This window comes from Eptesicus fuscus, chromosome 2 (genome assembly GCF_027574615.1).
Source record: "Eptesicus fuscus isolate TK198812 chromosome 2, DD_ASM_mEF_20220401, whole genome shotgun sequence".
In the NCBI taxonomy this organism is placed as follows: Eukaryota; Metazoa; Chordata; class Mammalia; order Chiroptera; family Vespertilionidae; genus Eptesicus; species Eptesicus fuscus.
In genome coordinates this window covers 83,531,605-83,544,625 of record NC_072474.1, presented here as the reverse complement: position 1 = coordinate 83,544,625, position 13,021 = coordinate 83,531,605, and the positions used below count along the sequence as shown (strand labels likewise).

At 38.8% G+C, this 13,021-nt stretch overlaps 1 protein-coding gene across 1 annotated transcript in view; it reads right to left on the bottom strand.

The window, feature by feature from the left end:
• AASDH (aminoadipate-semialdehyde dehydrogenase) overlaps positions 1-13,021 on the bottom strand; it is a 28,073-nt gene that overhangs the window by 11,242 nt on the left and 3,810 nt on the right. Inside the window, exons 4-10 of the mRNA XM_054728914.1 lie at positions 8,474-8,793; positions 5,431-5,623; positions 3,450-3,691; positions 2,990-3,096; positions 2,321-2,493; positions 1,481-1,673; positions 764-879 (exon numbers count right to left, since the gene is read on the bottom strand). Coding sequence (XP_054584889.1) covers positions 764-879; positions 1,481-1,673; positions 2,321-2,493; positions 2,990-3,096; positions 3,450-3,691; positions 5,431-5,623; positions 8,474-8,793 — 1,344 coding nt within the window. The remainder of the gene's footprint in view (positions 1-763; positions 880-1,480; positions 1,674-2,320; positions 2,494-2,989; positions 3,097-3,449; positions 3,692-5,430; positions 5,624-8,473; positions 8,794-13,021) is intronic.

Below are 13,021 nucleotides of genomic sequence, written 5' to 3'. Positions count from 1 at the left end.
TAATATCTGATATTTCTATGAGAACAATGTTTATCTGCATTTGCTTCATATAAATCAAAATTCTTTTCTAAAATTTAAAAATAAAGTGGATTAAGACTCTTATCTAGATATCCTTTATTTTCAGACAACAACATACATATAATTACACCCACTTTTCAGATCCCCTTAGAAAAACTCCACATTTTATCTAAGAAAAATTGTATTGACTTATTATGGTTGTAATAAAAAAATACATATATTTCAAAAATTATCATAAATATGAACATTAGTCTATGAAATTAAATCAGAATTTATATATATTTACATATAAATATATAAACTTTTATATTTATATATAAATTCCTTTAAGCAGAAGCACACATGTTGCAGCTGAAATTACTTCTGGAATAATGATGTAATAAGCCCTTATACAATAGATTATGGTATAGCAAAATTTAGCTATTTTCTAAACTCTTGACAAAAATGTTACTACACTCCACTGGCCTTTTTAGGGGAAAGTTATGTCAAGATAGGTTTTGTCTACTTATGCCTTTTATGATTACCTCACTTCCAGTAAATTTCTTTATAGGGAGCTTACTCTAATCTTACGGTAGAGAACCTAACTCTTATTTTAATACAAATTGAATAAATGAAGCTATACTTCTTACCACCTGGGCAGCAATAACATTCTTAGAAATATTTTTCAAACTTATTACAATGCTCATTCCCTAAAGATATTAAATGACCTCTTTACAATAGCAAGTTTGTATCTTAAAAAGTGTACCTTCCACAAATGCTGTAATTTTCCCCAAAGTTCCTCTTTTCCTTTGAGCTTATGCTCAGACTTCAAGTTTGTGTAGTTTAAATAGATCTTGTTTAACTCAGAAACATCAATTTTGCCTTAATGTGAAAGAGAAATACTTTTAAAATTTATATTGAAATCTTCGTTAGTCACAAGAATACATACATTTTTCAGTGTAAAGGTTAGAAATCCTATAGAACAGTTTCTCATAGATAATCAGTTCTAAAGAAAGTAGTACCATGCTAACAAGAATGTAATGGGTAATAAATACACAGATAAGAAATAAGATTAATGTCCCTCATTTAAAGAGTTAAAGAAATGGCACTATTAACCAAACAATTATTGCATTTTAAAGTAAATATTAAATAAAGATGAAATTGGGAAGGCAATATAATATGGTAATCAAGAGCAAATGTTTTGAAGTTAAGCAATCCTAAACACAACTTCAACTCTACCACTAACCAGCAATGTGATTTTGGGAAAATTACTTGTTCTCTTTAAACCTTACTTTCCACATCTGCAAATAATACCTCCTCACAAGATTTTCTAGAAATGAGTTAATTATACAAAGCATTTAACTGAGGGTTTACCACATTATATTCTATTACTTATAAAAAGGATTTACATGGCCTTTAAACTACTTATGAATACAATTAGTATCTTTTGGCACTAAACCATATCTGCTTTAAATTATTTTACCATGAGATGTGAATGGTAGAGAATCAATCAGCACAAGCTCATCTGGGATTGCGTGGCTTGGAAGATGTGTCTCTAGTTCTTTAAAGATGTAATTCTTTACTAACTCATTTTTTGACACCATGAACAGAATTAATTTTTCCTGATTATACCATATAACTGCACATGACTCTACTTGTTGAAGTCCTTCAGCAACCTATGAGAGAGATTATCCCAATTTACCAATGAGGACATTTTTATTTTATTTCATTTATTAAACTGATTGGGGAACATTGGTCAACATATAGGTTGGTTCCATGTGTGGGTTTCTATATTACAAGATCTGTATACTGCACCGTGTGCCCACCACCCAAAGTCAAATCTTCTCCCTGTCACCTTATATTAGGACCCCTTCTCCCCCCACCCCATTCCCTCTGGCAACCACCACTCTGCTGTTTGTGTTCTTAAGTCCCAATGAGGACATTTAAACACAAACTTCCTATTGCTCAAACTTATCATGTCTGAAATCAACACAGTCAAATTAAATTGTGAAATACACTAGAGATTTTTTTTTATTTTGCTATTACTATTATTAGAACACACGGTTCTTAACATTTTTTCAAAAATAATAGCTTTTATAGCAAAATAAGCCAATTAATATTCAGTTAACAAAATCCAATTTGTCACTTCATGCTGGCAATAAAGGACATGCTGAATTATCCATACCTATTATTGTAATTCATCACTTTTACAAAAATCTTAGGCTTAAATGATACTGATAGAAAATACTGGCATAGATAATTACTGGTGGCTGCCTCTAATATCTGCATATATAGTAGGTACTTAATATTTAAATAATTCTACCTGTTGCACAAGTTCAGTGTTAAGACGCTTGCCATGACGTTTGATCTGACTGTCCTTTCGTCCCAAGAAGAATAACTCTCCATCTTTCACAGTCACAAAGTCGCCTGTGGCTCGCATTGTGCCAAGTGGCACTGTCACTTCGCCATCCAGAAAACATACTCTGTTTCTGCCACCTCCACAGATATAAACATCAATGTAATAATAAAAAAGTGCATGGAAAATATATTAAAACCATCAACTCAGTAATATCCCCAAAAGTTCAGTTACTCAGTTTCAAATTTTTAATATTTATAAGAAAAGGGGGCTCACTTTTAAATATTATAAAATTAGAGATAATAACCGCAAGTAAAATTATAAAAAATTTTGTTTCTAAAATCATAGATGTGACTTTAAAAAGTCTAACAACTCTGATTAAATAGAATTTTAGCTATAAATATAAAGGTCCAAGTAACAGTTTCTAAATTACTCATATCTTCCCTTAGACACTGTTATCTGAAATAATTATGATAACTTATTAAATGTTTCACCACTATGAAGATGAGACTGAGATTTAAAATTATCATCACTGAAAAGAATACTAAACATAAGAAAAACTGGGGGAAATAAAAGTAACACAGATTTTTTTTCTTGAAAAATAAAATCATTCCCTATCAATATATATAAAACAACCTAAAAATACTTGGCCATTGCCTTCTTCAATTCTGAAACCACTAGCATCTCTGACTTCAACCACTGTTCCAAGCAGTGGAAATCCCAGTTGTACAGGCAATTCACATCTGTGAAAACACAACCCAAACCAGATTTAAAAGTTTTCATTTAAATAGAATATTTTCTAATGTATTTAAATCACATAGTATCAAATAAAGAAATAAAAAGTTTTTATTATGCTCTAATTCAAAGACTGCCAAGAAGAAAAGGTTAGATCTGTTATTTCTTGCTGTTTAGTCACAAAAAGTTCTAGCAGGATCTATAGCACCAGATATAATAAGAAAGGTTCTGGACTCCCAGCTTAAAATTTTAGATAATAGTGTTCTAAAATTATTATCCCAGTGCCTATCAAAACACTATTAGTGTTAAGATACTGGAAAAACAGTTTCTTTCTACCCTGTTTAGTAATTAAAACCCTTACTTCAAAGTAGAGTTAAGAATCTCCTCTGGAATCCTGTAAAAAGTCGCCCAACTTGATACCTCTGTGATACCATAAACATTAAATATTTGTGTTCTATTGCCTACTTCTCTCCAGCCTTTGAGAACAGTCAGTGACGGAAAAGCTTCACCACCAAGGGCTAATACTCGAAGAGAAGTACTGGCTGATAAAACAGTCGATTTGATAAGCTGAGATCCAAATCTTCTAAGCAATGTCGGTGTTGCCTGTAGATACATAAAAATAATTATGTATTTAATTTAATAATTACATCTTTAAAAAAAGTAAATAATGCAATGATTGGTTCAAAGCTTAACATTGGAAGCCCACATGGAAATTAAGCCTATGTTTATTACATGGCAAATCATAGCTGAAAACTCCTGAGGAAGCAATATCTTTTTAAAGTGGATATAAATTTTGCTCTAGCCAAAAACTTAAGAAAAATACTAGTTACATTTCATTATATAGTTTGGACAAAAAGGTTTATAGATAAAAATGACAAAAATCTATAAAATCAATTTACATTCCCTTTTCCATTATCTCTATGCAAAAAGTATATAAAATGGGTTAAAAAAAATGCCTAAGAAAAACAACATGAACTTTTTAAAAACAGTTTTATTGAGGTATAACTGACATACAATGAATTGTACATATTTAAGGTATACAATATAAATTTTGAGATATATAGATATATCTGTGAAACCATCACAATCCAAATAATAAACATATACCTATATGTTTATCTTAACATATATTCTAAAATTACCTATGTACCATTATAATTCTTCCCTTCAACTAGACCCCTTCCCCAGATAACTGCTGATCTATTTTCTGTTACTAATGATCAGTTAGAATTTTATAAAATTGTATAAAAATGTAATCATACAACATGTATTCTGATTTGACCTGGCTTCTTTTTTTTTTTTTTTTGACCTGGCTTCTTTCACGTAACATAAATACTTTGTGATTATCCTATGTTGTGTGTATCAATAGTTCATTCCTTTTTTTCTTACTTAGTCTGTTCAGGCTGCTGTAACGAAATGCCACACACACAGAGATATATAAATGAAACCAGAGGCCAGATGCACGAAATTTGTGCAAGAGTAGGCCTTCCTTCCCCTGGCTGCTGGCATTGGCTTCCCTCTGGCACCCGGGATCTGGGCTTCCCTCGCAGCCCCGGCTTCGTCCAGGAGGACATCCACTCTAATTAGCACATTACGCTTTTATTATTATAGATTATTATTATAGATGAGTATAGCAATACATCAACGGATATAAATTCTCATCTGTTGGTGAGTCATTCTGTGAATGAATACATATACATTCATATATATACATACACACACACACGTTTTCGTTTTTGTTTTTTTAGGATGAAAAACACATTGCCAAAAAAAAAGTCAATATCAAATTTTGTGTTTTGGGCAGAAATTTAACATCCTCTTGAGTCTCATTATACTAGATATAAAACTGGTAATTTTAGTTTATCATGATATGCATATAATTTTGTTATTTCTCTCCAGTGCCTAACTACCTACAATTACTATCTTAAGGCTTGTGTAGCAGTAACATACTTTCAGGTATATATTTTTTAAATCTTTAAAAATGCCTAACTCAATTATAATTTAACATACTTAAATTAGGTTTTAGTGATAAAGACAATAAACTTAAACTTTAAGACAGGAAACGCAGCATATCCCCACAGATCTGAGTAAAAGCCAAGTTCCTCTAGTTATAACAGCATGTATAAAATATACAATAAAATAATTTTCTAGCCAGAATTAACTGATTTGTTTTTTTACATTCTCAAACAAAAAAAGTGAGATCATCAGGAGATAGCCTTTGATAACCTAACTAGATTATCATTAATCCATTGTAAAGAATTGCAGGAATGTAAAATATTCTCTAAAACACTTAAAATAATGAATCATGAAGACTAAACATTTCATTTGCTCCTAAAATGTACCTGCAAAACAGTCACTCTGTGACGGGAAAAGAGAACAGCAGCTAATTGCGATGGGAGCACTTTGACAGAAGTTGGTACAATAAGCAGAGAGGCACCACTTGATAGAGCAACAAATATTTCCACAACTGAGGGATCAAAGGTCAGAGGTGACGCTAGAAATAAAACATCTTCTTGTGTGATCTCGAAAAGTACCCTAAGGCAAAACAGAATATAACTATGAGAAATGTCTAATATTTCTTTGGTAAACACATATCCTAACAAAGTATTTATGACCATTAAGTTTTTGGGTGATGGCCAGATTTTTATTCTTTAATTTACATTAACCAATATGGTGCTATTAATTCTAGAACTCTTCTTTAAAAAAAAGAGAATATATTTTTATTGATTTCAGAAAGGAAGAGAGAGGGAGAGAGATAGAAACATCAATGATGATAAGCACTGATCAGCTGCCTCCTGCACACCCTCTACTGGGGATCAAGCCTGCAACCAGGGCGTGTGCATTGACCAGGAATCAAAGTGTGACCTCCTGGTTCATAGGTGAATGCTCAACCACTGAGCAACACTGGCTGGGCTATACCTCTTCTTTATAAATGTAAGGATTAAAAGCCATTTAAAGCAATATACGATTTTTACCATGACATATTTAATCATCTGTGACCGCTTTCTGATATGTTAACTTGGCTGGATTGAACTACAGTCCCCAGAATTCTCTTTCTAGTATGTTTCCCATTAAGGAGAAGACAAAGGATATTTTCTCTTGGGAGTTAGAAGACAGAGGGCGGCAACTGCATTCGGTAGCATACACAATCATACACTGTCTAGGTGCTGCTGTGAAGGGCTTTTTTTTTTTTTTTTTTTTTTTTAAATATATTTTATTGATTTTTTACAGAGAGGAAGAGAGAGGGATAGAGAGCCAGAAACATCGATGAGAGAGAAACATCAATCAGCTGCCTCCTGCACACCCCCCACTGGGGATATGCCCGCAACCAAGGCACATGCCCCTGACCGGAATCGAACCTGGGACCCTTCAGTCCGGAGGCCGACGCTCCATCCACTGAGCCAAACCGGTCTCGGCGTGAAGGGCTTTTTGTAGATATGATTAAAGTCCCTAATCAGCCCTAACCGGTTTGGCTCAGTGGATAGAGCGTTGGTCTGCGGACTCAAGGGTCCCGGGTTCAATTCCAGTCAAGGGCATGTACCTTGGTTGTGAGCACGTCCCCAATGGGGGAGGGGGAGGGCGTGCAGGAGGCAGCTGATTGATGTTTCTCTTTTATTGATATTTCTGGCTCTCTCCCCCTCTCCCTTCCTCTCTGTAAAAAATCAATAAAATATATTTTAAAAAAAAGTCCCTAATCAGTTGACTTCAATCAAAAGAGAGCTTATCCTGGGTTGGCTGGATTTAGTCTGGGAGAGACCATTAAAAGAATGTTTACGTCTTTTCTGAAGAAGAGACTCCAAAACAGCAGCTGAGTCTACAATTCCTCTTCCTACCCCTGGATCTTCTTTTCTGACTTGCTTGTGGACACACATATTCCCAAGAGGTTCCAGCCTGCTCAAGATCACCCCTTTCTGATGGCCTATGCTATGTACTTTAGTATTGCTTAACCAGCCCCAACTGCTAACCAATTCCTTGTAATAAATCTCTGATATATTCTCCTGGTTCTTTTCTGGTAGGAATCTGGACTTACTCTATCCTACTTACTCACTGATGCTTAATAGAGACCTCTGACTCCCTTTTCCCACTACAGTACTTGGAATTTTCTCTCAGTAGCTGATCAAAGGGCAAAATAGAATATACTAGTATGTGGTTAGGATATTATAGAGCATGGACAGCCTGTGTTGAGCCTATGGCACTACAGTACTTCAGTTTGGACACACAAAACCCACTATCTAAAAGCAGGGATTACCTTAACTTCAAAATATCTTCAAGTACGGTATTGTGGGGATCCACTCAGAACCCCAGAGTTGGTATAAATATTATTTTAAGCTGAAGACATCTTGGATTCAACAGATGCAAAAAAAAAAAAAAAAAAAAAAAAAAGGTTTCTTAGAGTATCCCTTATCAGACTAACAGCAGCTTCTGGGAAATGAGGCTGCCACAAACTTCTTCAGGGTGGCTTTTACTTCCAGCAAGGACAAAAGAGTAAACCTACCATATTCTCTCTGCAGGGGAGTTTCATGGTCCTGAAGCAGCAAAGACTGCTCTCACCAGCACAAACTAACATTATCACAAAATTTCTTATCTGTCTTTCATAAAGAAACTTATTTGTTCTTCCCACAGAAGCCTTTTCACCCCCTCCCTTTTCCCTACCAAATTAGGTACATAAGCCTTCTAATTTTAACTTTTAATGATGGAGTTCAGAACACGCCACCCCAAAATATGCTGCTCTGGCATATTGACTGGTTTGAGTTAAAGGCACTTGAAAAACAGTATATACAAACACTCTGATCTTCCTCCCCGCCCCCATAAAAACAGGAGCTGAAATTCCCAAATGAAAGATATCCTCCCTATAGAAGGAAAGTAACATTCTTATCATTAAGAACTAGATGAGACTCAGAGAATTCTATACAAACAGACCTTGTTAAAATAATTCTTGCCCTAGCTGGTTTGGCTCAGTGGATAGAGCGTCAGCTTGCGGACTGAAGGGTCCCAGGTTAGATTCTGGTCAAGGGCACATGCCTAGGTTTTGGGCTTGATACCCAGTGGGGGACATGCAGGAGGCAGCCAATCAATGATTCTCTCTCATCACTGATGTTTCTCTCTTTCCCTCTCCCTTCCTCTCTGAAATCAATAAATTTTTTTAAAGTGTCTATCATTTAAAAAATAATAATTACCTTCCCTTAGCCTCCCCACATAGTTTAGTCACTTTTCCACAACTGACTCTTGGTTCAACCTAATATACTAAAAGCAAGCAGGTTTTGCCATCTCTTTGGGTCTTCATTCCTCAGGAAGTGTCCTGTCTCACATAAAACTTGTATAGTTGACCCTTGAATAATGTGGGGGTTGCAAGTTCTGAAAAAGGACTCCAAGCACAGAACTTACCGAAAATGTTGGATGTTCGGCACTATACATGCATGAGGGACTCTGACAATCTTAGGTATCCCCGTGGTGCCTGATGTATGGAGAACATAGGCTAGACAATGCTTTAGCCTCACATCCATATGCTCTTCTGGCTTTTCTTCATTGCTTTTCTCAGAACTGGTGCTGTTTACCACTTTTTCTTTTTCGTATTTCTCTTTTCTATCATTTAGCATCAAGCTCACCTCAACATTTTTCCAATGAAGTCTGAAGAGTACTAAGTCATTATGTTCCACTGTAAGTGTATCATAGTTCAATAACATTTCATAGGAAGATTTGAATTTCTGTTAAATGGAGAAAATTTCCAATATGTTAAAAAGACATTCTTTTTTGCATAGAAGTAATATAAAGTATTCATTTACTCATTCATTACATCATTTTATTTATTTATTTTTAACACTAGAAGCCTGGTGCATGAAAATTCATGCACAGGGGAGGGTCCCTCAGCCTGGCCTGACCCCTCTCACAGTCCAGGAGCCCTCAGGGGATGTCCTCTTCTGCGGGAGGCAACTGAGCTGAACAGGGGAAGGTGCTGCCCCCATTACCTGCTGCTGCTGCCACTGCTGGCCACCGCAGCTGCCAGCCCTCGGCCCTCGCTTCTTAGCACTGGCCCCGCCCCCCGCCCACTGATGGGGGGGGAAACCTGGGGCCAGGCCAGCTGGGGGAGGGGCTCAGGGAGGTTGAGGCACAGCAGGTTGCACCCTGTCCAGCCTCTGCGGAGGCATGGCGCCTGGACCGGGCCCGCGCTACTGCGTCTGTGGAAGGGGCAGCACTGGGACCAGGCTGCACAGTGGCCTGTCCCTTGCCGCCTCTGTGGAAGGGGGCGCGGGCACTGCTTGCCGCCTCTGCAAAAGGGGCCGCGGCGCTGGACCGGCAGCACCGGACTGGCCACCTACCCCCTGTGGCGCTAGACCCACCCGCCTCTCTCACGCGGTGCCAGCCCTAGGCCCTCGCAGCAGCTGTGGCTTTGTCCAGATCAATGTCCGGATGGACATCCGGAAGACGTCCACCCCAATTAGTATATTACCCTTTTATTAGTATAAATATTTTTTATTGGTTTTAGAGAGGAAGGGAGAGGAGAAACATCAATGATGAGAGAGAATCACTGATGGGCTGCCTCCTGCACACTCCTACCGGGGATCAAGCCTGAAAGCCAGGCATGAGCCCTGACCTGGAATCGAACTGTGACTTCCTGGTTCATAGGTTGAGGCTCAACTACTGAGCCACACCAGCTGGCCTCATTATGGCTTTGTAATTGTTGTATATGTGTTTTTGTGGGGTTTTTTTTGAGAACTTGCTATATATCCAGGGATAAAAATTAATTAATTAAAAACTTCCAAGAGTAAAGTGCTGTCCTTACTTTCAAACTCACCTTTAAAATAAACAGACATATAAAAACACACAATTGCATGCCCTAACTGGTTTGGCTCAGTGGTTGCAGCACTGGCTCTGGGACTGAAGGGTCCCAGGTTTGATTCCAGTCAAGGGCATGTACCTTGATTGCAGGCTTGATCCCTGCCTGGTTGGGGCACACGCAGGAGACAACCAATCGATGTGTCTCTCTCACATCAATGTTTCTCTCTCTCCATCTCTCCCCCTTCCACTCTGTCTAAAAAAAAATCAATGGAAAAAATATCCTCAGGTGAGGATTAACACCAAAAAAAAACAAAACAAAAAACACACAACTACAGTACGATGTGGTAAGTGTGATAATCAAATATAGGAACCGAGGAGGCTAAGCATAACTGACTAGAACAGTGATGGCGAACCTATGACACGCGTGTCAGCACTGACACGCGTAGCCATTTCTGATGACACGCGGCCGCATGCCAAGGATGAAACATTTGCTGCTCCTGAGGATGAAACATTTGCGACTAGAGTCTTGGAGTTAGTTTTTTCCTCAAAGTGACACACTACCTGAGTTATGCTCAGTTTTTTGGCGAAGTTTGACACACCAAGCTCAAAAGGTTGCCCATCACTGGACTAGAAGGTCAGAGATTGCTTCTTCATATGTAGTATTCTATACTAATAAAAGCCTAGGTGGCGTCTCGCCCTTGCGTCATCACAAGATTGCCGCCCCCACGTCATCACAAGATAGCCGCCATAAGATGCCCGCCCCCATGTCGTCACAAGATGGCCTGCAGGGGAGGGCAGTTGGGGGCGACCGGGCCGGCAGGGGAGCAGTTAGGCGTCAATCAGGCTGGCAGGGGAGCGGTTAGGAGCTGATCAGGCTGGCAAACAGAGGCGGTTAGAGGCGATCAGGCAGGCAGGCAGGCAAGCGATTAGGAGCCAGCAGTCCCGGATTGTGAGAGGGATGTCCGACTGCCAGTTTAGTGGGATCGGGCCTAAACTGGCAGTCAGACATCCCCCGAGGGGTCCCAGATTGGAGAGGGTGCAGGCTGGGCTGAGGGACCTCCCCCCCCCCAGTGCATGAATTTCATGTACCAGGCCTCTAGTTTGTTTATAAGCAGCTATTCTCCAAATAAAGAAGATGGGTACTTCAGGCAAATAGCCAATACAGAGTATAAGACCCAAGAAAACTGGTGTTGTGGAGAGCATTAAGCATTTCAACAAGCTGCAGAACTGGAGAAGAGGAAGAAGGTGAGTAGTGTTGTTAACAGGAGATGAGATGCTAATCCTTAATAATTTTGCATAACTTTTAAACTCAACACTGAGTTTAAACCTTAACCTGTAAGCGATGTGATCCAAATGAAGGTGGCAATAGCACAGACTAGACGTTACTCTGTCAAGACTCTGTCTGATAAGTGAGAGCCATTTAATGAAACTATTGCAACAATTTATATATGCTATATGGTACCTTAACTAATATGTTGCAATCAAAGTGGACAGAAAGGGTCTTTGAGCAAAGAATCAACAGGGCTTGGTAACCTTCTGGATATAGAGTGAGCCCAAGAAGACTGAGATTCTGGGTCAAGTACTTGGTAGATAAAAACAGATTAATACAGAGCTAAATTCAAATAAAAAGATGCTATATTCAGTTTGGCTATGCCAAAAGTGACAGCACCTTAATGAAATATAACTTGTTTCACATTAAAGAAATCAATATAAATGAGAGGAAAAAGGTCAAAACCCAGAAGCCTGTAGTGTTTTCTGTTTGTTCGGTGTGTGTATATTAGAGGTAAGGTGGGATGTGGCCTGTAATATTCAATTAAGCACCTACATTTTCTAAAGACTTAGCTCAAAACCATCTTCTGGCCTGGCCAGTGTGGCCTGTTGGTTGAGTGCTGACCCAGGAGGTCAGGGCTTGATCCCCAGCAGGGGGCATGCAGAAGGCAGCCAATCAATGATTCTCTCTCATCATTGATGTTTCTCTCTCTCCTTCTCCCTTCCGCTCTCTGGAATCAATAAAAATATATTTAAACACACACACACACAAACCATCTTCTGCCATTAAAATTTTCCTATCTCTACTAGGTTATATTTACTTTAATTACAACACTATCACACTATGTAGATTTATAGGTTTAGGAGTATTAACCTTTTCTCTCCAACTAAATTATAAGCATTTGGAGGGCAAGAATCAAGTATTGGGCTTCTTTCACATACCAATGCCCTCCCAGACAACCTGACTCTAGTGCAGGTTTCTTGATCTCAACACTGACATTTTGGACCAGATAAATCTGAGGGGAGCTGTCTTGTTCCTTCTAAGATTTTTAACATCATCCCACTGTGGGAGTGCACTGACCACGAGGGGGCAGCTCCTGCATTGAGTGTCTGCCCCCTGGTGGTCAGTGTGCATGATAGCAACTGGCCAACCAGTCGTTCCACCGTTCGTTTGCTGGGCTTTTATTATATGGAATAATAAAAGCATAATATGCAAATTGACCAAACAGCTGAACAACAGAATGACCATCCAGAACCATGCTATGACACCCACTGGCGCCAGGCCAGCCAAGGCAGATGTGATGCGATTGGTCAGGGGCCCAGCCATCGCCCCATGAATCGCAACCGCAGAGGGAGGCCCAGGCCACTGACCGGTGGGCTGTGGTGGGTGGGCGGGGCCTCCCTCTGCAAGGGAAGCCTGGGTGCTGGAGGGAAGCTGGTGCTGGCAGCTGGGGGAAGGAAGGTCTACTCTTGCATGAATTTCGTGCTTCAGGCCTCTAGTAGAAAAATAAAAGCTTCAAGTATTATAAAATTTTCTCTTTGGTAAGAGAAAGGAAATTCAAATACATGATTATAAAGCCAGAAGATATGTACATGCCATAGAGCAGTGTTTTTCAACAGAGTGTGGGGGGTAGAGGGCACTGCCAGCAGACATTTGGCAATATCAGGAGACAATTTTGATTGTCAGAACTGGGAGGTTCTACTGTCATCTGGTGGCTGGAGACCGGGGATGTTGCTAAACATCCTATAATGTACAGGACACTCCTCACAGAAAAACAATTACCCAACTCAAAATGTCAACAACGCTGAGACATCCTACAGAGTTAGCAAATTTAGAAATCAAGAGAGGATAAAGGAAAGGCCTTTATCAACTGAAAGATAAATGTA